The following is a 26,155-nucleotide window of genomic DNA, read 5'->3' as shown; positions in this document are numbered from 1 at the left end:
CTCCTATGCACACATACATTCTGCGCAAAGTTGTCCTTTCAACCAAAATCAGTCCAGTGAATGTTTTTAACAGTTAAGTGCTCTCTACCTGAATAAGGCAGGATTGACTGGCTGTGATTGTTTATGTAACTTGATACAGCTGTGCTTTGACTGTGGGTGATTGACAAGACAGCAGTGCCTACCAGTTGCCTGCTTTTACCTGTCGACTGAATTTGACTAATCAGAGTGCTTGCTTGAAATATGATCTAACATTTGGTAACTACCCTGTGTAAAAGGCACGACAGGGGAAATGGATTGACTTTTTGACTGTCTGTGACTATTCAAACAGTAGGAGACTTAACATGCACAAAATTAACTGAAGCTAAGATACCTTCCCAGACCTCCAAAGCAAAATTCCACAAAGTTCATTGTTAAACTTTCACACTTCAAAAAAGTTAAATTCAGGCAAAATCAAGTAAACTGAAGATCGAAAAACTTTCAACAATTTGTACAAACCTGCAGTCTCTTCAGGAAGTATTCGTCGACAGTTAATTCCTGATCGCTGCCACACAGCAGGATGTCCAGCCGGTACTGAAAGCCGAGCTTGTCGCGCACGGTGCGCAGCTTGTCGTGCGCAAGGATGGCCAGCTGGGGGCACGGGATGCGCAGCAAGATCATGTGACCCTGTCCGCTGTCGCTTTCCAGAGGTGCGGTCACGAGATCCTGAAATGAAGATCCAAAGAGAGAGAGAGGCTTAACTCGCAAATGTCGGCTAGTAAATGCATTCTTGCAAAATTGGTTAACTAACCGAGCGAAAACATCTTGAGCAGACTTCTGGAGCTACAGCAATGTCTTCAGCATGTCCTCAAGTACACTCAACCAAAAAAGAAAGTTCCCCCTTAATACTTTTTTGTCTAACTCAAAAACTACTGGGCACATCTTGCTCAAATTACAACTGATCAGTACAGAAATTCCTTAGCAATTCAGCCATACTCTTTGTTTGGCCGAAAACAATGATAATGTGTACAAAGTGATGCAATTTATGACAAGTGGTACCGAAAAAAAGTTGCACTTTTGTACACTTGCAAGGTGAGTTTGAACCGCAACATGCACGTATACAAAAGTGCAACTGTTTTCGGTATCATTTGTCATAAATTGCATAAATTCGCACACATTATTACCGTTTTGGGCCAAATAAACAGTATGGCTGGATTGCTAATGAAATTCTGTACTGATCAGTCGTTATTTGAGCGAGAGGTGCTCAGTAATTTTTGAGTTAAACAAAAAAGTATTGGAAGGGGGGGACTTTCTTTTTTGGTTGAGTGTAATTGTTGAAGACCTAGACAATCACCGGGTGTAGATAGTCATAGATCAACGGATCTGACGTTCTCGCAGTTGGCCGCCTTTAATTGGAAATGATCTTTTGGACTTTAAGCAGGAGCTCTCCTCACGTGAGCCCATTTGTGGCTCAGTACACCGTTGGACGAGCCACACACTCGGGGGTACTGGTCGCAAGAGTTGCTGCCCAATAAATAAGAATCTATTGCGGGAGGCACGTGAGGCCTTACCTGAAGAATCTTGAAGCTGATACTAGTCGTATCTTCTCGTATCTCGGGGATGCCAGCAAGTGACATGAGCGCCGCCGAGTATTGACGGATCAATAAGTAGGTGCAGACCACCATGCTGTGTAGCTTGGGGTATCTGAAGGAATATAGAAATACAACAAAATTCCCATGAGTTTTCGCTGATATTTCCCTGAGAAACGTCCAAAATTCCGTGAGAAATATTTTCACTTTAACGAGGTTGCTGGGAAGTCAAGAGGCGGTGTAGCACAGCCTATTTTTATTGTCGGGAGAGGCGTGTAGTATTCACACTGCATAAACACTAGAAAGCCACCATGGCCAGTCAGTTTGTGGACACAGCTTGGACACATGGCACAAGACACACAGACGCCGAACTGGTGGAAATCTTTCCCTTCTGGGTCACTGTCAAATTACCTGAGATTGCCCTGATTTTTGGTATTTCCCTGACTGGCAAATTCAAAACTCAAGTTTGCTTGAAGGTAATTAGTGTTGGAATGCATATAATAGTATTCCCTTGTGTACATGTATGTAATGTGTATTTTTCGGATACTTTGGATGTATATAATTCATATATTCCCATATGCTTCCTTTCTGTAAAAATTGCAGTTTTTCTGTTGTTTTTAAAGGGGGTGTATTATTATTATTTTTTATTTTTTTTCGTAAGTAATATTTGTCATATGTATTTGGTTTCGTGACTGGCATTTTGCTTGTCCTGTTATATCATCAATTCTTTCGGTCAATGTCTCTATGGGTTGGTAATTTGTATATGTATTATATTTGTATGTGTATATAATGTGTGTATTTTATTTGGATACTTTTATATTTTTTGGGATATGCGTTTATTCAGTTTTTCTAATTTACTATTTTACTATTTTTATCTTTGACATTTTAAATCTTTGTATTGATATTTTCATACATTTTAACGTTACAATTACAGTTTTTTCTCTAATTTAATTTTATAATAATAGTTTATTTTTTAAACTTGTAAAGCGCCTTGAGCGTCTTTTTTAGACGGATTTTGGCGCTATATAAATGTTCACTATTATTTTACTAACAGCTAGGATAGGGCGACAGATTTTGCTAACTCCGTCCACAATAGGGCGACACACCTTATTAAGGCGACATATAACTGTCGCCCTTTTGTGAAAACGACCCTTAGGACAAGGAATGTTGCTGTCGCAAACCATCTAGATCGATTCCTCGTGGTCCAATTAGTATAAATACTAAATTTCATGGAAAAAGGATAAGGTAAACTTGGGTTAGGTGACAGTTTAGGTTTGTGCACACGTCTATGGGAAAGTCGCCCTAGTGTAGCAAAAAGAGTAATTATTATTATTATTATTATTATTATGTTTAACATGAAGGTTTTTAGTATGGTAACACTAGAAACTTCACTTGCAATCCCAGCTGTTGCATGGTAGGGAGTCTAGGAGCTAATCTCTGGGTACTGCTTCCCTGGTACTATTGACCAGTTGGGTGATAGTACATGCATCGTGCATGGGGGATAGTATACAAATATAACATGGTTTAAGGGGGAACAGTCAATATTAGTTCCCTGAGGTACTGCAAGTTGACAAATGAATTGCACATCAGTTATCTTGGTATTTACGTTGCTGTTTGTGTGTCTTCGTTTCAATGTTTGCGCATGGGCACTACCCCCATGCAATAGTTCCACTATTGCTTTGTAAAACGCATGTGTAGTAGACTATCACACAGGTAGCATATGCAATAGTCTACTACGCACGCATATTTAACCTTTATATTTTTTTGAAGCTAGGGTGAAATACAGTACCTCTGCAAGAGCGACTCGACGATTGTCTCGTAGACGTTATCATACTGCAGTAACGGTGCCTCATTGCTCCAGTACAAAGTGTTGCAGTATTCCTCCATGCCGAAGTAAGTGGGGTCAACTTCGGGCTGGGGAGCTGACTGCATACCAAAAACAAAACCAGACAAAACATCTTATACAATTTTACATGGTAATCCTATACAATAGCACTGCCCGGTTCACAAATGACAGTCAGTCAGTCAGATTTCGGCCGACCGTCGTTGGAAATTGATACAAAAATTCCACATTTCTTGAAAATATCAGCACACCAGGTGCCATGATTTGACAGGATTCTTTAGACTGTCATTCACTAACAGTCCAGTGAGGTATTTCCATAGCTGCCAACATTTCAAAATCCCAATTAGTAATCAACCCGCGCGGTCATTTTCAACTGCTCGTTTTATCAAAAGCTTTACCAACATCGAGTACAGGTACATGGTTTACATGTACACATACATGTGCATACCCTTCTTCTTGTGAATAATAATGTAATGTAGGCCAAAAGATAATTAAAAAAAAATAAAAAAAAAATAAAAAAAAAAAAAAAAAAAATATTTTTTTTTTTAATGTCTGAACTTGTTTGTTGGAGTCAAATAAATAATAACAATAATAAAATATGCGCATATTTTTTTGGAGATGCATGCTATCGATGTGGAGTTTCGAGTTCGCATCAATGTTTTTACACACAATGATTTAGGGCCACCGTCATGACCGTATGCAATAGAAATATCCCGCCAACATACCTTGCAAACGCATGCTGATTTATCTTTTCTGGACGTTGTGACAAACTCAAACTGTAAATACCAATTATTCCAACCATACTCTTATTAAATTCCATGATTAAATTGTCGCACTGATGGGTCTCAACCCGGCAAAAAGCGACCAAATGTGCTCACGATCGTCACTGAAAAGTACTCACATACATTACACACAACCACACATCCACGAGATGCACACAAATGACACACCATTGAAAAATAGTTTTAGTCTGGTCCTCAAGTACTCCACTGCGCACACTGCATTGATGTCTATCAGGTGCTTGACTGCATTCTTATTAGACTTGTCACCAGTCCATCCATTATCGCGACATTTCGCCAGAAGTTTTCGGTCAAAAACGATACTTTACAAGTATTTTTTTTTTCATTAGGTAGAAAATGGGAAATTCGTAATGTTTTAGTGGCAAATCGTATTTTCGTAATTTAACAAACAATTCGTAATAATTACGAAAAATTAGTAACAGTTGGCAGCTATGTATTTCATAATAATTTGGTAGTTCTGTGTTCTTATGTCTGCAAATGTTGTATATTGCCTTTAAGCGCCTAATACTGGTGGATATGTACACTTTAATTCTCACATGCAGTTTTCACTGACCTGTTTGACAGTTGATGACATGTAGATCTCATTCTGTGGAGGGATACGGGATTTCTTTGTCTGGAGGTTGTAGGGTAGTCCTGATACTTGCAGGGTCAGAATGTTAGGTGCGTCCAGTACATCCAGACAATTGGTGTAGCGATGTACAATGCCCCCCTGCTGTTGCTGACTGACTGAATACCTAGAAAAATGAAGAATTTTTTTTCAACGTTCCTACATCTTAATAACAAATTGGTCTTGATGATAAACATAATGAAACGATACAAGACAAGTAAAGCTGGTCCCAGAGCACACAACATTTTATTATATTGATTCATTTTTGCTAAAATATTCAAAGACTAAGCTGCAGTGGTAACGTGACGGAAATGAAAAATCCACTTTTGCTCTTCGCATGACTTATTACCTACCCATGTATCATGAAAGTATATAAAACAAGCGGCGCCAATCTAATAGACACATGACAATCAGTGAGATGGCCTAAGTCACAAGCGACAGTCAGTCAGTGAGATAGGTAACCAGTCTAATTCACATGTGACAGTCAGTCAGTGACAGTCAGGCCGCGAGATAGGTAACCAGTCTAATTCACAAGTGACAGCTGGTCAGTCATTCAGTCAGTCATGTACGACAACAAATGTGCCTAACTTGTCATTGACTTGTGACTGACTTGTGATTAATTTATGACTGACTTGTGACTGACTTACAATTGACTAATGATTGACTTGTGATTGACTTGTGACTGGCTTGTGATTTACTTATGACTGAGTTGTAACTGACTTGCGCTTGACATGTGACTGACTTACAATTCAGTGGTGTTTGGCATGTGACTGACTTGCGATTGACTATTGATTGGCTTGTGACTGGCATGTGACTGACTTGTGACTGGCATGTGACTGACTTTTGATTGACTTGTGACTGACTTACAATTCAGTGGTGATTGGCATGTGACTGACTTGCGATTGACTATTGATTGGCTTTTGACTGGCATGTGATTAAATTGTGATTGGCTTGCGATAAGCATGTGATTGGCTTGTGCTTGACTTGTGATGGACTTATAAGTGACTTGGGATTGACTTGTGACTGACTTGAGATTGACTTGTAACTGACAGAATATATCAATCATTCTAACAGGCTGGCCAGCATACACGGTTACGATATGAAAGTGGAAGGGGGAAAAAATGTGAACAACGACCATGAGAATGCTTAACCAATATGATACACAGACCTGGAGATATCTAGATGTGCCTGATCTTGCACCAGGACAAACAGCGTGTGCGGCATGATCTTGACTTTACTGATGAAGTTGTCAAACTTGGCCTGGTTCTCTGTGGACGTGTTGCACTGCATGACGTACTGCTCTGCGGTCTTCTGGTTATTGGCGGTAGTCAGTCCGAGGTCGACTAGTAAATCTAGAAATATGGTGAGAATTCAACAACAAAATCAGAGCTAGACATAGGGTAAAAGGAGGCGGTTTTGTGAATCAATGACTGTATTTGTATCACTGGTAATATTGGTAAAAACCTGGTATTTAAAGGGAATATACAACATTTGCAAACATCAAAAAATAAAACTACCAAATCATTTTGAAATACCTTGCTGGACTGTTAGTGAATGACAGTGTAAAGCATCCTGTAAAATCATGGCACCTGGTATACTGTCATTTTCAAGAAAAGTGGTATTTTTGTATCAATTTCCAACGCTGATCTGCCGACCAGCGTTGGAAAAAACTGACTTTTTTCAAATACTGGCCCCAGTTGACCATCGCACTTGTTTGCAAATGATTACACACCTATGAACGGGTACAAGCCAGCTAGACTGGTTCCCTGACCTTACAATTCCCCAATGTATGTAAACTGCTCCGTGTCTTCTTAAATGGAGTCAGGGAACCAGACTACAGAAAAATGATTGTTTTTCTTGGTTTTTATAGCATTTTCGAATCCAAAACCTCAAAAAAGTCAGTGTAACTATATTTGCTATATATTTCCAACACCCCAATTCCATCCATTTCTGAAAATTACAGCAAAAGCAAATGATGTATATTCCCTTTAAATAAATAAATTGTGTATCAACGTGATTCAGACAAGCACACTTTACAATCCTGTTGAGTATTTTGTTGTTATTTTCAACGCTAAGAAAGGGAGTGTTGGGGGATACCACTGGGAGAGACATTAAAACGTATTGCCGACAATGCCGGAGGCTCACGCGAAAATTTTTAGGCTTTGCGCACATTCAGAATAAAATAAGTTGTGCGTACTTTGTGCTTTAAGCACGCGAACCAGTATGCGCAGGCAATGTGCCCCATCCACTGGGCTCTTCAAAGTAAAAAGCGCCCTTTCTCGTCTAAGCATGGAGCTCATTGACTGGGCAATTTAACTACTTCGCACCAGGTTCATTTTTGCCGAAAATTTCGAAATTTTCAAAAGGCAAAATTATCCAAGCAACTTCTAATATACAGGCAAACGCCACAAATACTGATTCGCAAGCGTGATTTCAACAGCATTTGTACGATATTTCTTGCTCAAACCTCATATGTTTCAATACTCCGGGGTGTGCACTGGAGCGTAAATTGTACAACAATAGGCCGTGCACAAAGGTCAGCACACAGTCTGCCTCCACAGACTACATGGACTTAGTGTGTGTGTGTACAAAGGCACAAGGGATTAGCATGTTTAAACATCACCCGGAGGCAAGTCGAGGCAATCTTGATGTTTTAACATGTCAGTCGTGCCTGTGCACAAAAACAGCCAGAGCGTGTTATCACAGCCTCCGTGTTATCACGGCACGAACTGGGTAAGATAAAATTTTGTTATACTTTACTTCAACTTACTGGATTCGATGAGTCTCGTGATGGTCTGATGGTACAACATGTGAGACGGAGGAACAATGAAGAGCAAATCCACCTTGATGAAGCGACCCAGATCCAGAGCCATCTGATCCGAGTCAGCGATGGCGCAGACCTGGGACAGGATCTTCATCGCAGTGGCTATCTGCTGGGGGTGGAGTTTAAACGGCTCGGGGGCGTACTCTGGAGAAAAAAAATTTCAGTTTCAACAAATATGTTAGAAATGTTGCTAGTATCGTGACTTTTGGCATGATCCCTAGCTACATGGCATAAACAGGTTCATAGCTTCTGATTAGTGTCCCTTGAATGAAGACATTGACAAAATGGGGAAGCGCCAACATAGGATAGCTCAGTTGGTAGACTACCGGAACGGCAGTGCGTAGGTCCTAGTTTAAAACCCGGCTCCAGTCAATTTCTTTGTTACAATGTACCTAGTCAGTTTCCCTATGTGGTTTCTTTAAACAAAATAATTCTAAGATATTGGCATATTGAGAGAGTGTGGCCTAGTGGTTAGGGTTCGTGACTCGTGATCAGAGGATCAAGGGTTCAAATGCTCTGCTGGGCATATGCTGTGTCCTTGGCAAGCCACTTTTAACTCCCGTCAGCCCATCTCCACCCAGGTGTATAAATGGGTACCAGCATTAGCTGGGAGTAAGCTGCAATGGACTGGAACTCTCAGTTGAAAATTGTCAACGAAACCGTACATAAATGCCGGCCCAATGATCCATATTAATTATTGGTTCGGGACAGACTATATTTTTACATAGAACTGCAAGTTGATAAACATAAGACCCTTGAATAAAACACGTTGTGTTCTAGTGATTTTGCTTAATCTTATGTGTAGCTATTACATTTGATCGTTGAAATGACACATTGCTTAATGTCGGCCCAATGATCCATATTAATTATTGGTTCGGGACAGACTATATTTTTACATAGAACTGCAAGTTGATAAACATAAGACCCTTGAATAAAACACGTTGTGTTCTAGTGATTTTGCTTAATCTTATGTGTAGCTATTACATTTGATCGTTGAAATGACACATTGCTTAAACATTCTATAAGTATCAATTAACAGAATTTTTAAAGATAAACTAGTCGTAGCTTACAAGTCGAAACGCAGAATTAATTACAGTTTATACTCAGGTTTGCAGGAAAACCAAATTAAAAGTTAGCAAAACCCTTGTTAATACATGTAATTAGTGCTCACGTGAGCAAATTTGTTTCAATACTGGCTGAAATAAAGTTCACAACATTTTTCATTTTTGTGGATGAAACCCAATTTGCATGGCCAAATATAAGACATGTTAAACGGGCTTGAGTTGGTAGCGAACGCTCAAATTTTCCGTGGGGCGTGATAAGGTGCCTGACCTTTCATTGTGCTAACTTCCATCTCCTTGGCAACGCTCTCTTCAGTTCTCTGGAGCAGTTCTCCGTTGAACGGCACAAACACCTCTCCTTCCAAAGTGGCGGAAAACGACTCCAGAAGTATGTCGATGTCATGACCAACTACAGCGAGAAAAAAAGAAAGAAAAGATGTTTATCACATGCCATAGTCCCTGTACTGTCCAAAACTGCCCGACCACTCTATGGTTTTATAGACTTTATTCACGAGTCGGCCATATCAAATTGAAAGTGAGGTAAAAAAACTCTTCATTTTTGGAACTTGCGAGTAGAAATGAAAGCAATGAAATAAAATGTTCATTACAAAATAAATTTGGTCGAAGGAGCCTGGAGGCCTGCGCGTGACCTGAGCGCGACTCGCAGGAACCTGGTGCCACCGCAGAAAGTGGCTGCTGCCAAATTAGTCATTCTCATTTCTTTCAATTTATCAATTTTTTCCCAACATTTCTTTAACCCTAACCTAACTCAACCCATCAAAGTTCAACAGCAGGTTTTGTTTAAATCTGTTGGGATAGGTACAGTACCCCAAACAGATGGTCTTTTACATTGGGTTTTTGGCATACAGAAACTAAGTCCGACAGTGTGCGTGTACAATTTCTCATGTGGGTGTTGGAATTTGCCTGAATGGGTATGGTTCCTAGTAAATTAGGCTGGGGAGTAAGGGTTAATAGCTGATGTTGTTTGTGATCACGGGGGTAAGAGTTACGAGTCCCCCCTTTTTTCTGTCTGACCCCACCCACCTGGGCTGTTCTTGCTGAAGTGATTGGTCAGTAGTTGTATCTTTCCAGTGATGATCTCATAACTGATCTCTTTGAAGGTCTCTGGGGCTGATAGCCGAGCTTCCAATAGTGCCCTCGCTTGGTGGCAACCTGCCAGGAAAAAAACCAAACCAACAATTCAACCTTTCATTCCTAAACATCACAAGGACATAATTTAATGCTCATAGCATAATGAATAATTCAACCCTCCTAGTCTTCTGCACTGAACAACCTTTCAATTTTGCAAAACCACCTTTGCCAATAAAGTGAGCACCCACAGTTCAAATTCCTTGGAGGTAATCTTCTGTGGAGTATAAATAACACTTCAAATCCCTGCACAATTCTTTTGTGTGGTTCAGCTCAGGGCAAGCAGGCAGATTCGGTCACACTATTTTTTGTGTGCAGTGACTCTCTGTGTGACACAGTTACTTGTATACTTCATATCCCTTCACCTGAAACTTGCCTGCAGGGTTTTAAAGGGTTTTAGGGCCTACAAATTGCTCGGAATATTGAATTGCCACTAGCAGGGTTAATAAATACACAAATGTACTGACCAGCACACATGGACATGAAAATGAATGAAAACTAGATTCCATATTAAAAAAAAAAAAATCAGGAGTAATCAAATGTGACAATGCCTCCTTACCGACAACGATAATGCAGAATTCCGTGCCTCGCTGCCGCGAAACATGGATGATAACATAGTACAGAGGGCGCTGTTCATTTGGTCCCATCGCAACCTGCAATTTGAGGGTTTCTGAGACGCCTTCTGCTATGGAGCTCTGTCAACAACAAAAATGTAAAGATTCTTTTGATTACATTATTTCTTGTTTAGTTTCCCTTGGATTGAAAAAAAAATGAAATTCGTCTTTTTTTAACTGACCTGGGCGATAACAATTTTGACCCTTCCTTCGGAGGTGGCCACAGCCAGCTTGGCGAGCAGCGGCAACTGGGCGGGGGCAACCGTGGTGAATTGTGGGATATTATGCTGACCCCCTAGGTCCTTGATTATTGTGTCCTGACGCGCCTTCAGGAGAGCGAAGTCCAGTTCTTCTCTACTTGGAATGCGGTCCCCTAACCAACACACATAACCAAATTTGGAATCAGTTTAATAACTAAATTCTTCTGGATGAAAATAAAGATGAAAAAAGATACAAGAAATGAAAAAGCTTTGTAATTAGATTCTTTATTAAGTGAAATTTATTGAATTCTCTGAGATTCCTTTTCTCAGTATTCTACTCAAATGTACATTATTTTTCACAAAATGTTCTTAAAGATTTTTTTTATCATATCACAGCACATTCAAATGTGACATGATTTTACAGTAAATTAGTTTAAAAAAGAACTTGGAATAGGTTTTAAACGCGTGGCCTCCAAACTGCCGTTCCGGTGCTCTTCCTACTGAGCTATCCCGCCCTATATTGGCGGTTCCCCATTTTATCAATGTCTTTGTTCAAGAGCACTAGTCAGAAGCCATATAACTGTATATGCCATGTAGCTAGGGATCACGCCAAAAGTCACGATGCTAGCAACGTTAGCAATGCTGCAAACCCAGGAAATAGCAAACGGGGATCACTCAGAGAGGATACAGCTTTTTATTACAAATAATCAAACCACAAAGGAAAACTGACTAGGTACATGTGGGATTTGAACAATCCACCTACGGATTACCGTACCGGCACCCTACCTACTGAGCTCAAAAAACAATCTGGGCACGGTATCAATTCTATCAGGGAGGCCCCCTTCAATGGCAAAAGCATTGTGCTAGCTATTGTTCAGATTATCTGTCACGGGGCAGTGGCTTTGTACAATAGCATGCATAATGCTTTCCGCCATTGAAGGGGGCCTCGTGAGTGTACAGTGATCACGTGCCCGGATTTCATCTATAGCCAACAAAAATAACAAACAGGATTACTCAAGAGAGGATACAGCTTGTAATTACCCCCGAAAAAAAACATTTTAAGAACTTGAACTTAAAAGCTCACCAAGCTGAACAAAATACTGGATCATGACCAGCGCCATGGTCTCAAAGTTGATGCTCTGCATGCCCAGCAGACTCAAGCTCTCTGCAACGTGGGCCGTGATCGGCTGCGACGGCTTCAAGCTCTCACGGAACAGCGGACTGACCACGATGTCGCCGACGCAGCCGTGGAAGATGGGGATGCTGCCGCTGCAGTCCAGGATGACGACCTTGGAGCAGCAGGCTTCGGCCAGGCCGGGGGTGATGAAGGAGGTGTCCTGCAGCCCGCTGGTCAGGGGCGGGGGGATGAAATTGGGGGATGGAGGGGCGGAGGGGCGATGGCGGGCCGCTTGGGTGGGTGAGTCGGTGAGCCATCTGTACAAATTCAAATAAAATAGGTTATATCTGAACGAATGGGGGGGGGGGGGCGACAACGATGTATTAAGAGATTTTCAGATTAATTGATATTATAACCTTTGATATGTCTACTACACATATTTTAAAGAAATAGTATAAAAATCGTGGAATAAAAGTGTTTTTAAGAACAACCAATTGGCATCTTTCATTTGCAGGAAGACGAAACTTGATACATTAACCCTAACCCACCTCACTCCTCCAAAATCCTCCTGGCGGTTTTGGAGGATTCTAGAGGATTGAGGATGAATGGTGATTGAATCAAATGAGGATTCTGGAGGATTGAGGATGAATGGTGATTGAAGCACATGAGGATTTTGGAGGATTGAGGATGAATGGTGATTGAAGCACAAGAGGATTTTGGAGGATTGAGGATGAATGCATTTTGAGGCAGGACTGTCTGATGATTTTGAAGGATTTGGCGTTGGTTATCCTTCATTTAAACACGAGTGCAAAGTTTTGGGATGAGGAGGATTTTGGAGGATTGAGGATGAATGCATTTTGAGGCAGGACTGTCTGACAATTTTGAAAAATTTAGGCGGAGTTGCAAAATTTTGGAAAATTTTGGAGGATTTTGGAGGATTGAGGATGGTTGTAAGCAACAAGGGCCTAGGGGGTTAGGGTTAAAGGCCCTTTTCTCAGCATTTTAATTTTCGACGTGTTGATAAGTTCAAACTTTAAACAGCCACAACTTGTCAACGGAATGTCTGATTGAAATACAGCAAACAGGATTGTAAAGGAGAATTTTATTTTCTTTCCTAATACTTGCAAACCCTCATTTCGACCTCTGCCCAGTTGTGTCTCATTTTGCCAGAGCGCCTCAATAAATTTGCATAATAGTAACTGACAAACTGATCACCTCTCAGCCGTTCCTCGTCCAGACTATGGAACCGATGCCTCTTCTTGATGGGCTGCTGGTGAGAGCTGGGCTCCCCCGCCTTCATCAGTGGAGGAGTCCCACTTGAATAGAGATGGGCCGTTTTACTCGGGCCGTGGGTAGGGGCGGACGTGTCGTGCGGAGGGGCCGTCCCGTAGTGGTTGATGGTCGCCGAGGGCGACGTCTTTGGTTGAAATGAGGATGAGGCCTGGTTGCCGTGGTAACTGATGTTCGCTGTGGGACTCATAACCTGGCGTGGTACTATCACTATTGGTTTAAAACCAATAATATAATTTTTTTTATTAATTTTCAAAATGTCAAGAAAAATAAGAACATTTACATGCTTTAATTTTAGTTTCATACATGTATTTGTGATGTATGCCATGAAAAAAGAAAGACATGTTTCTATAAATAGCAGTTCTTATGATAAATGATTGCATATTCATGCTTAAAATGGTTAGCATTCCTCAAAAGCAATGAGTATAGTGCCACCATAGATTAGTGTGCCTAACAAATACAAGCATTTTTTTTCTGTTTAAGGTACGTAACATCATTTGCTTTTGGTGCATGATCATTTCGTTACTTGAAATCTTTAGTACCGTGCATAACGACTATACTGTTTCAGCTCAGTGGATACCATACATTTTGAGAAAACAGAGAAAACGTGTGCACAAGTTTTTGGAGTCAGATAGCTGGATTCAATTGCTAAAGCACGTAAAAAGATGTACCCGCGGACACCCTATTTTGAAACCCCCTTCCATGTTATTTTCCTCCAAATGATACCATTTCAGGAGGAATAATGTCACAGAATAATTGACACCAGTCCTATCTTCACTTTGAGCGAGGTTTCTGTCATTAAATCATTCAGTACTTTTCCAGGTTTATTGCAAATGATGCTACGTGGCTTTAAACAGGCATGCACATGCGTATCAAACATCCGCCAATTTAGTTCATCAGCAAAATTTGCCAACTCAGTCCGAAATCAATTTGAAACTTCAAAGACAAAATCTTTTGTGAGAAAACTTTGTAAGCATCGGCAGAAAGTGCTTAAAAGCTAGTTCATGCTTCACGCGAAAACAAATTCGGAGCGAATTTGACGTCACAAAAAACTCGTCACGAAATTCACCAGAATTCACATATGTTCGACTTTTTGCGAATTCGCAGCACGAAAAGTTGTCGTGACGTCTTCGCGTTTCGTATTAACTGACCCTGATGAGGAAAGAAAAATGGAATCGTGGATGCATATGAATTGGCTCGCTGAGTTGCCAAGGAAACCAACTTGCCTGATGTTTGAGGCATGCTCACGTTGGGGGGCGGCGTTCCCATGTAAACGCCCTGTGAACCAGGGAAACTTGTCTTGCGGCATTCTTCAAGAACAAGGACAACAGACATTGCTATAACCACACTCTACTCCATTTTATAGTACATGTAACTTCATACGTAAAGACTACCTCATAGAAATGTGACTTACGACTTATGGCCGGCTCACACTCAGTGCGAAAGGGGAAGCAAATGCGAATTTGTGCCGTCACGGCAAGTTTTGGCGCTGCGAATTTCCAAAGTTGTACACATTTCAACTCCGGCAATTTCACAGCGAAAGTTTCGTGACGTCAAATTCGCATTCATATTCGCATTCGCACGAAGTACCAACCGGCCTTTACATAGTGCTTCTAAAAACCTGTGCAACTAATCTTGTAAACCTTGGTGTTTTCAAGAATGACCCCAACTCAAAAATATGTTTGTTATTTGAATCCTTATCAATCTTTGAACCAATAACCAGCCTTGGTCAAGATTTCGAAATGAAGGAAAACTCTTTAAGATGCTTCAAAAACTCTACTTTTGAAGCTACACTTTAGATTGGGTTGAAATTAAAGTTGATGGCCTATTAAAAATCGTAGTGGCTATCGTTATGGCAGCCGTAACGCCATTTTCATCTGCTATTGTTATGGTATTGCAAAATCACTAGTATACTTATAACTACCCGTTCAACAAGAACGCTTCAGTAGCTCGATTGGTTACATGTTCGACTTCTGTGCTGGGGATCCAGATTTGAAACCGCTGCCGCACTGCTCAATTTTTTGTAAATTTTTTTTTAAATAGTTTTCTTTACTTTTACATTTTTAATCAATTAATGAAATCGTTCTTTTCATTTAAGTAGATTTCATTTTCTTAGTAATCCGCAGCTTTGGAATTTTTTTTTTTAAGGGAAATAAAGTTCAAGAACCATGCGGTTGAATGATAGTCTGGTTCCTACAGCCAAAGATCCTGACGTTAATTACTATTAGGTCAGGGAACAAGGCGGTTCAGTAACGATAGCAGTTGAAAATCGTGTTACGGCTGCCGTAACAATAGCCACTGCGATTAAAAATAGCTTAAATTTGCAACAGCAAACACTGTAGGATTTCAAGTAGAAATTTGTTAATGTGTTACCAGAAATGGAAAGGCTTATTGACATTTCTACCAATCTCTATGAATTTATTATGTTTCCGTGTAAGTCCAATAGTTTTTGGTACTGTTTGTTTTGCCTGGTCATAGTTTGGGGGGGGGGAGGGAATCATGATTTCACCCTTTGCCTACACATTCTCCGTTATCTACTAGTTTAATCAATAATTTTATTGACTTAACGATATTACATCCTGTGATCTATATTGATATTGACAAAATTGGGAAAAAGCAAACATAGGGCTGGATACTTCAGTTAGTAGAATGCCGGAACGGTAATCCTGAGGTTGCAAGTTCAACTTCCCTTCCAGTCAATTTCTCTTTTCAATTTTGTCAGCCAAAACAACCCAAGTTGTGTTGGCCTCATCCGTCCGGCCCAAAAATTCTGAAAATTGGGGCCTTTCTCTTCCCCCCCCCCCCAAAAAGTCACTTAAAAAAACAAATCGGCCACAAGTTGTTTGTATGTGCGCGACAAAAATGGACGGCCATGCAATCTGCATGATTTTATTTAATTGTACACAAATTGATTCAAACAGCAATTAATGAACGCTCAAGAAATTTTTAAAAAATGAATAATTACAGCTATATAAAATACAACTACCCATTCTTTCATGGTTGGTCAATTGTCAGAAGAAAGAGTAAACAATGTATTAAAAACGAACCCAAAAAACAGGCTATACAACACAACTTTTTTTGGGGGGGGGAGCCTAATTAGTTTGCAAAAAGTAACGATACGAAATTGCCTTTAACTCGTACGCACCTTTCCAGGGAATGTTGGGTCCTCTAACGAGTTGGCCTTGCTTGTTGCGCACCAAGTAATACTTCAAGTGTTTCTGTTTCTTGGCTTGGGTCGTCAGCTTCAGGTTGATATGATGAGAGAACTCAGTGAAATAGCGGAAACCTTTCTCTCCGCAGCCGACACAATTGCCGCTGAATCCTGTAACAAAAGCAGAATTTGGGATTTTTTTTGGAAATCAAACACTGAAATGAAAACACAACTGTTAAAACAAAATAAGGAAAGACTGTTGCATCCTGATTATCTCAATGAAGGTCAGTCATTGCAAAAATGTTGCAAAGACATGAATCTGGGACTGAGAAACATTCCCGATTTTGTTAGAAAATGCTTCGGAATTGCACTCAACTCTCCATAGACTTTGTACACAACCAAAGAAGTGGCGCTAGGATACTACATTCTTTCCCAAAATAGGTTGCCTCATTTGGACTGAATTAACCGAAAGCACATGCACTTCATTGTATAACAATGTACTTCACTGACAGTGGAGTTTGGCCTAGTGGTTAGAGCTCTTGACTCATTATCAGAGGGACAGGGTTCGAATCCAGTTGCTGGCCATATGTTGTGTCCTTGGGCAAGCCACTTCACCTCCAACTTGCCTCTCTCCACCCAGGAGTATAAATGGGTACCGACATTAGCTGGGGAGTAACCTGTGATGGACTTGCATCCCATCCAGGGGGTAGTAGAAATATTCTCAGTCGTTTCATGCCCATGAAACTGGAGATAAACACTTGCCTGATGGGCCATGGATTGGCGTGTGGCACTGATGAATCCATTAACCCTAACTCCCTAGTGTCTTGTACCAAGTACTGGACCTAGCCGGCCAAAATCCATCCTTGACCCTTCTTCACATATTAATGCGTTTGGACCAAATCCGCCAAAATCTACAAGACCATCACTACTATAGGTGGATTTTGATGGACTTGGTACTCATGGCTTTGCCTACCAAAATCCCAAAAATGTGAGGATGGATTTAGGGCTAAACCATTGAGGGCGCTACAGGGACTAATGGGTTAAACAATGGCCAAGTTCGGGCAAGGACCATTAGTCGACTAGTGGTTGATTTGTGACGTACCTTATGCCTGCGCACTGATAGCAACGTGCGAACGTCTCTAGTCAAACGCTGGTCAAAATGTCATCGCAAAACTTCTGGATCCTGGCTCCCTGCTGCGCGTTATGAATGCGCGCTGCTATTGGTTACCAGCGAAGCAACCAACCTCAGTAGGCTGGTTCCAAATAGTCGACTAGCGTAGTCGACTAGACAGAGTTCGGGCAAACGTTAGTTAACCATTGGTCAACTATAGTCCTTGCGCGAACTTGGCCAATGAACACTAAACATGTACATATACATTTATTGTGGACTTGTGTTGATTTCAAAATGGATAGCCAAGATGATAGTTTGAAATGGCCTGGCATGACAGGATTTCAGCACAGAATACATGTATACAAGAGCGTCCGGGGTAAATTGGAATGGTAAGCCCAAGAAATTGACTTGCATTTATTAGATGCTAAGCTACAAGTAAATATTTGTTGCTTACCAAGCAGAGCAAGTGATGTGCTTGGGTCTGGGAGGAATCGGGCATCCACCGCAGCAACTAGGATGTTCTCTGGCAGATACGGCGACTTGGTCCCGACCAGAACGAAGCCTTTGGGAACGTCAAACTGCCTCTCGCTTAACTCTGTCAGGCGGATGTCTGCACCAGCTTGGCAAAATCCTGGTTGAATTACGGAGATCATGGTTTTTAATTGACAAATCTTTGTAAGCGCCACAGCATGTGCATGCATCAATGATTTTGTAAAGGATGTCAAAATTAAAACTGAAAAAAAAAAAAAAAAACATACTACAGAGAAAAATTAACATTAGGCCTCAGAAAGCCTACTAGCATGGTTGTCATCACGTCTGTCACAAGTCAACCACAAGTCAACCACAAGACAACCTCAAGTCAGTTATCTCACAAGCTATTCCAACAAGCTATGGGCTCCATGCGCGAACCAGAGAGGGCGCTTATTTACCACCTTCGAAGGCCCTATGAACAGGACACACCGCGTATGCGTACTGGTTTGCGCGCGTGTAGCGTGAAGTACGCACGACTTATCTTATTCTGAATGTGCACAAAGCCATCACATCAGGCGTCGTCATCATTCTATTCCAATGTCACTCCAAGTGGTCTCCCCAAACTCTCCTTTCTTTACTGTTGAGGGGGTACTTGTGCAAGGAGAACAAAAGACTTTCGTTTGTCATTGTGCATCTTCTGTTACTCGTAACCTGACTTGTGATTGACTGGTGATTTTTGACTTGTGAATGACTTGTAATGGATTTCACTGTTAAACTCTGCTAACAAAAAAGTGAATTACTTTGAGCTTCACTCAGCAATTTTTGTCTTGTTTTTTTTTGCTGCTGTCCTGAGTTCAGAACCACTAAAGTGACAATCTACAAAAGGTGTCCAGTGTGCAAACAGTGCTCAATCAAAATAACAGGAAGATCAAATAAACCACAAAAGCAAACAGACAAATATAGCACAACAAAATTGAATGGAGTAGAATTTAAGAATGAAAGCGGACTGACTAGAATACAACAATGAACTCCAAAGCACTGCCCACAATGTGCGAAATTCTGGAAGTAATTTTTACAAACAGTTGAATATGTTTTTTTTTTTAAAGCGTTGCTTGTCTTCCAAATTGTTCTGCAAATCCCAAATTCCAAATCCTTCTTTTCATTCCAAGCAGCACGGAGGGAAGCAGAGGGCAATAAATTGATTACTGAAAATCCTTCGCAGAGATCCTGGAGAAATTAAACCGACTTGAAAACAGGAAACGGTGAGGATATACCGGTAAAAGCACTCGGACAGACTTCCCACTTAAGCTGCGCCTAATGGCATCCCAAGGACGCATCTACCTGAGGACGTATCTACTTAGGACACGTCTGAGTTGGACATGCCAACCATTATGATATCTAACTCCAGCTAATGGCCAATGTCTGGCTGCAGTTGGAAGGAACAAGCTACAACCACATGCAAAACTTAATGTTTGCTGGAACTGAAGGGCGAGCCTATTGTCCTCTGACTGAGTCACCGACTGACTGACTGACTGCCTGACTCCCCCCCCCCCCCCCCCCCGACTGACTCCCCGCTTGCCTGTCTGACTCCCCGACTAACTCCCCGAATGACTCATGAGTCATGGAGTATTCCTAACTGAGACTATTGTGTCAAGCTTGACGAGACAAGATTACTCTTCTTTTTCTGTTCCGACATGAAGGTATTTTTACATCATTATGCGGTAAATTATTGAATACCAACAAAACCATTAAACTCATGCGTACGGGAAGCGGTCGCGGTCATGGCCGCGGTCGCTAATCCTCATTGGAATGCAGTTGCCAACTGTGGTATGCCGTGGCACACAGCTAGTGGGTAGTTCCACAGCTGCTGCTTTTGTGCAGTCCCGCTACCACACAAAGGCTGTGCAGTCATGCGGGCCACTTGCTCTATGTGTGGAGGAATGTCCCCATTACACCCCGTCCTTAAGGGGTTCATTGAGATAAAGATTGCCGACTAGAAAATGTGCCCACAGGATACTTCATTCCAATTCAACCATTTATCATTCAGGCATGCAACTGGGGATTTCGAGAAAAAAAAACGAGGAAACTCCGAACCACACAAGACTTTGTACAGTGTTTGTCAATTTGTAATGGCATTCATGAGAAGTGAAAAACGAGGAAATCAGTGAAGCCGAGGAAAAATTGCATGCCTGATCATTTGGAAGACATTTCTATAGAAAATTCTGATGCTTGAATAACTTTTTAGCAGATTTTCCCTTCAATTTTAAAATTCAAATGATGTTATAGGTTAGGTCCCTTTTTTTCGGTGAAAACTGCGAGAAAAACAACTGCATTGGATGTATAATAATTATACATAAAAGCAAAGCAAAGATATTGACTCGAGTGGGGTTTGAACCTTGGACCTTCAGATGCATGTCAGTTAGACCTACCAACTTCTTGGCAACCGCCAGTCAGAGTGTTGTACAGCATCCCCACGTTATCCAAGTACTCTCGTCTGTACAGCGGTTGCGATTCTTCATTTGCAGAACGTGGCGAGCCTTGCCTCGAGGTCGACGTGGACGAGGACTGGCTGTGCGACATGACACCGCCCTCTTGTGACGAACGCGGGTGCTGGATTTGTTGAAGCGGGGGCGGGGGTTGTGTCACGAAGGGCAGCACGAAGCGTTGCTGGGGGAGGTGATGGGGGGTCAGCGGCTGGTTAGGGAGTCTAGGCGAGGTCAGTATTACAGGCATGGGAACCGGCGATTGGATGGAGGTCGAGTGGTGGGAGACAATCGGCGGGGGAGGGAGACGGGGGATGGGAGGGGCTTCATTGATTCCGCCGGGCGGGGTTGGGAGGCTAGAGGGCTGGGGAGGGGCAGGGCCGAGGATGTGGAGGAGGCGGTGGTCGAGATGGACTCCCTCCGTGATGCATCCCCGGATATCTGATGAGGTTCAAGATCTTTGACATTGGGTTTCACATCTGACAATTAAAAAGAAAATCAAACAAAATAATTTCCGATATAGAGAATCATCCCTGACCCTCCTTAGTCGGCTAAAATCTCCCCCAACACCCACAAAATAAGATCACTTCTGGATTTTTTTCCTCACCTTTGTCCAAGTACAGCTGGGAGAACAGCGGTTGCGGTGTGGTGGTGTTGGATCGTAAGGACTGCTCGATCGACATGTGCAGAGCAGTCTCAAACTTGGAGGACTTGAGCTGACCCTGCGAGTTGCCCATCGTCTGCGAAAGGATACAGAAATACGACGGGAAACGACCGATCAAATTAGTTGTTCCTGTTTGCGAGACATTTGTTAACAGGGCTGTAATGCTTGGTAAAATCAGTAACTTTTTTTTGAAGCACATGGACTTAAAACTGACCAGGGAGATATTTCAGGGAGTACAGAAGTTTGCTAAGCATAGAAGCAGTAGTGCTTAGCACAAATAGGTTACCAGCCAACAAGTCAACGATGTATATTGCATGTGACTGGTACTTGGCAGCATTTCCACTTTAGCACGTAATTTTTATGTATGCACATGTATGCAATTTCACTCAGGAATCTCAGGACACTTCAACATGACAATGCTGCATTTGAAATGGGCCAAAGAAGGTTAATTTCTGTGGGGAAAAAAACACGAACATATGGGAGATTGGGGTTAGTTGGAACAAGTCTGTTAAAATAAATCCCTAACCCTGCTCAATCCAACAGCATCCAACTATTTTACATTTTCGTTGGATCCTGTTGGATTGAGCGGTAAACATGGTAAAGACCTTGTATATATTCCTGTTGAAATCTGCTGGATTCAGCAGGTAGCTAAACAGTGAACATAGTTGGATTCCGTTGGATTTTGCAGGCAACTGAAAAAATTCAGAGTCGGATGCTGTTAGGTACTGGTTAATAATACCAAGTTGGACTCTGTTGGATTCAGCAGGCAACCAATAATATGGACAGTTGGATTGTGTTACATTCTGTTGGATCCAGCAGGCAACAGAATAATAAGGCACAGTTGGATTCTGTTGGATTGAGCAGGCCAGTCGTTTTATGTTTTTCAGATACATTTTCGCATCAACTGGGCAAGTTGGATTGCGTTGTCTATTCCAGGCCCGTACGATGGATTGCGTTGTACTGTGTTGGAATTCGCAGGGTAGTTCTGGGGTATGTAATAGGGGGTTAGGGTTGGAGCTGTGGCCTGGTGGCATTGTTAGATTCAGCGGACCTCCCACTTTGAGTACAAAACTTGAAATCTATAACTTTCTTAACTGCTGCAAATTGCATGTCTTGAAATGAACAGAGTAACCTCGCTTTTAAAAGGTTGAAGAATTGAGTTTAGACATACATGTAGCATATGATAAGCTTGGATGGGTAGCAAATTTAAATGTATAAAACATCCGATTTTCAGACTTTTCTTTCCACTCTATTCACAAATCACATCATCATTTGCATCCAGCTTTTTCAAGGACATGTATGCAAACAGTAAACTAAAAGCAAATTCCACAAAAAAAGTTCGAGAAATAAGCACACACAATTCGGCACCCCCATTCAATAGTGTACAATCCTTCTGGAGATTACCGTCCTTTTGGCGACGGCCCAGTTCCAGAACGTATTGTCCTCCTTTGAAAAAAAACTTCTCCCATTGAAAGTACCAACTTCAGCTCGCCTTTTGTCAAACAAGGCCAGGAGGGCTTAGCTCCCCTCCCAGTTGCAAAAAAAAAAGAAAGAAGCAAAGCATTGTGTGGAAAGTTGAGTTGGGGATTGTTAGGTCGGAACGCCGTGATGAGATACGGTTTAACGAGTAACAACAAAACCCCGGACAAAAGAAGACGCCTCAGGGGCTGAATTAACTAAGTCGAGCAGCGTTCCGGTGCCGTTGTTTCCTTCAAGGCCAAAGATCAAAAGATGGGGAGAAAGTGCACAGTAACTCGGGACTGTGCTATTACGACTAGCGTTCGCCCTGCTATTAGGGATTATGGTACAATGCGGTTACCTTCGCTATTGAGTAACGGTGTTTTCATAGGCTCCTACAGTTAAATTCAAACGGTGAGAAACATTTAAGAACAAGAATGTCTGCAAGTTTGAAAATTTCAAAAACCTTAAAGGTTTGATTAAAGAGGCATTACGTCCTGCCATGTGCCCAATTGGTCTACAAAACGCATTCAAAACAAAATAATATTAATTGGAAAGAGCATTTAAAAGTAGGATATAACCCTCCACACAACTATCCTTTAAAAACTGGACATTTTTGTGTTTTTCTGGCAAGAACAAATTTCGGGGGTCAAAATTTTGATTCTTATAAATCAAGATGTTGGGTGCTCGTGAGTTGTGATTCATCAGTCGCACATGCTCCACCAGTGCATCTCATTCTGCGGATGTGCGAGAAATAACAGTTGTGTTTTGGTGCTGTGTGTATTATGTGTCACACACACAACGTGAAACGGAAATTTGAATGGGCACGGCTGGAAATGCGTACATGCGTATTCCTCAAATTGTCCGCCGCATCCGCAGAAGTAAACAACCGGGACTTTTTGTCTTTTCTCAGAAACAGTGCGACATTAGGTGATTAGTTTTCTCTCAACTAGAACTTTGTAATAAGATGAGTAAACAATCTAAACATAAAAATCTCGGCGATTTCAGGACGTAATGCCCCTTTAACTTGATAAGGAATGAGATGATGTTTTTTGATAATCATGTTAAAGGGAATGTACATCATTGGCTTTTGCTGTAATTTTCAGGAATGAACTATTTGAGGGGTTAGTATAATAGATCAAATATGGTTACACTGACATGTTTGAAGTTTTGTGTTCACAAATGCTGGAAAAACCAAGAAAAACAAAAATGTTCAAGTAGTCTGGTTCCTTGACTCCACTAAAGATAAAATGGATCAATTTATAGATGCCGGAAAATTGTAAGGTAAGGGAACCAGTCTAGCTGGCCTGCACCCGTTCATGAACATGTAACCAATAGCAAACAAAATTTGGACTGAAAAAAGTGTAAAGTTGGAGCAGTAGTTGAAAAATAGTTAGGTTTTTCCAACGCTGGTCGGCCGATCATCGTTGGAAATGTATACAAAAATACCATTTTCTTGAAAATGACTTCACACCAGGTGCCATAATTTTACAGGATGCTTTAGACTGTCATTTACCAACATCCTAGTAAGGTATTTCATAAAAACTTGGTAGTTTTATTTTTTGATGATTGCAAATGTTGTATATTCCCTTTAAGGTTCAAAACATAGTCATGTATGTGTACACATTCACTCAATCCCTTTGAAATCAATGTACAGTGAATATGAAGCAATGCAAGCACCTCACTGCATGCAGCTCAAACACAAACTTGCACTTATTTTCACTTCCGGCCATTATCATCATGACCCCAAATCTTCACTGATCTTATCATAATCAGTAATCAGATTATAGTCACCACATTGACAAATCACAGATATTTGGGTAATCTATATCATTCACCTTGAATGTCTATTTCTTTGATCATTAAATTATCTGCACAAGGACCAATATCATTTATAGTTCTATCAAATTTTATTAAAATCTTTAATATCATAATCATTACCAAATATCATTCTCATCATCAAAACATGGAGGTAGGAAACACTCTACAATCATAACAACCACACATCCCCAACATCACAATTTTTACCATCATGCAACCACAATAAGAAATAATGGTCATTTAGTAATCTTTCATCCACTCACAATAATCACAAATAACATCATTAACCATGACCTTTGGTCTTCACCAAACATTTTATTAATTAAACAAAGACAAATATGAAACCAATTGAAAGAAAACATAAGTTTCCAATATATAGGTGGCCTAATCAGGGTTTTGCTTCTTGTTCTAAACCTTTCGAATATATTTATCGCCTTGTAAACATTATGGCAACTATAAACAATTATAAGGCGAAGAAAAAAACAAACAAGTTTCTTGTCCCCGCCCGCTTCCTTTTTGGAGGCCGCCTGAATTTTTTTATTATTTTTTATTTTTGAAAAATGTAGTAGAAAAACACCGAAAAAGTCTACAAATTCATCGGAAAATAAATACCAATACCAATACAACTCTAAATGACACTGTAAATATGTTCAGTTCTCTTGTCCAACTTGTCTTTCATCTTTAAACGTGTCTTTGAACAGTGGAATACCAATGGTTGCAGGAAATTTTGAAAAGGCGGTCATCTTGAAAAAAATAAAAAATAAAAAATAAAAAGCCCCGCTTCCTCCCTTTTTCCAAAACCCGGACGAGAAACTATTTTTTTTTACTCGGCCTAATGCAGATCATACATTAAATTAAATTAAGCACATTGATTCAGATTAAAAATGATTTAGAATTAGAAACAATTGAATCAATACTTCTCAAGTTAATCTTTATTCAAATGAGAGACTGGACTAAAATGCTACTTTGCTAGCTAACCATGCTAACCTTTGTAATATGATTGATATGAGTATTATGACCATGATATGACAAGGTTAGCTAGCATTTTTGTCAAATCTCTCATTTGCATTTATAGCTGGAGTTACCTCAGCTCAGCCCTAAATTTTGTCATTGGGTAAATGACAATTCCCAATGATAACATTTAGGGCTGAGGTAACTCTAGCTACATTTGCATAAAGATTCATATTAGAATAGATATGGCATATAAATTAAAACTGAACAAACAACTTTCACTCAGCACAAAGCATTCTTTCTCTAGATAATCTCTTGGCATGCCTGGCTTCATGATTCAAGGCCACACTGCCTACGATCTTACCCGTAGAATTCATCACATTATGCACAACGAATACAGCACCACACACACACAACGCCATTTACAATGCAAACACACGAACAGCAAAAGCCGCAGCGGTCAAGGGACTCGATAATCATTTCCCCCCACTGAAATTTCCCAACGAAATTCTTGCACAAAAACATCTTTCTCTCCGCCACCGAGTACCATTACACGATCATTACATGTCAGACTAATGCACACCACCTTCGGTTTTTAAAAATTCGACTGAAAATGTGGAAAAGTAAGAGGGTAAACTTACGGTGTCCGCACACGTTGGGCTGTTTTTGAGGTCGACAGGTGCCTTGTTTTATCTACTCGGGGACGGACCGTCCGTCTGGTCTAGACTAGACCTGTGACGTCAGAGGACGTCGAGGACCATGCGAGGGGCAATACATTATGCGCGGGGTAGAAAGGTAATTATGGGAGGGACAGAAAAAAAATCTACTGCCTATAGGGGCGGGGTTACGCAAAAAAAATGACAAGGGTGTAACAGAAATTTCTGGCAGAATAGCTAGCTACGGGTTTCTATTTTGATTGTTATTTTTCCTTACCTTTTATACAAAAGAATTGGATTTTTTTCCCGCTGACTTTTG

At 40.9% G+C, this 26,155-nt stretch overlaps 1 protein-coding gene across 1 annotated transcript in view; it reads right to left on the bottom strand.

Moving 5' to 3' along the window:
- The window catches only part of LOC119721408 (GREB1-like protein), a 39,638-nt gene extending 13,683 nt beyond the window's left edge, over window positions 1-25,955 (bottom strand). The window contains 20 exon segments of the mRNA XM_038191479.1: window positions 496-702; window positions 1,548-1,680; window positions 3,355-3,491; window positions 4,762-4,942; window positions 5,984-6,167; window positions 7,586-7,783; window positions 8,972-9,109; window positions 9,745-9,873; window positions 10,409-10,544; window positions 10,646-10,836; window positions 11,748-12,035; window positions 12,038-12,097; window positions 12,981-13,280; window positions 14,297-14,380; window positions 16,216-16,392; window positions 17,787-17,963; window positions 20,233-20,595; window positions 20,598-20,765; window positions 20,894-21,026; window positions 25,822-25,955. Coding sequence (XP_038047407.1) covers window positions 496-702; window positions 1,548-1,680; window positions 3,355-3,491; window positions 4,762-4,942; window positions 5,984-6,167; window positions 7,586-7,783; window positions 8,972-9,109; window positions 9,745-9,873; window positions 10,409-10,544; window positions 10,646-10,836; window positions 11,748-12,035; window positions 12,038-12,097; window positions 12,981-13,280; window positions 14,297-14,380; window positions 16,216-16,392; window positions 17,787-17,963; window positions 20,233-20,595; window positions 20,598-20,765; window positions 20,894-21,023 — 3,381 coding nt within the window. The 5' untranslated portion in view covers window positions 21,024-21,026; window positions 25,822-25,955.
- Window positions 25,956-26,155: the final 200 nt, after the last annotated feature.

This window comes from Patiria miniata, unplaced genomic scaffold (assembly GCF_015706575.1).
Source record: "Patiria miniata isolate m_02_andy unplaced genomic scaffold, ASM1570657v1 HiC_scaffold_13, whole genome shotgun sequence".
Taxonomy (NCBI): domain Eukaryota; kingdom Metazoa; phylum Echinodermata; class Asteroidea; order Valvatida; family Asterinidae; genus Patiria; species Patiria miniata.
This window is presented reverse-complemented; position numbering and strand designations above follow the sequence as displayed.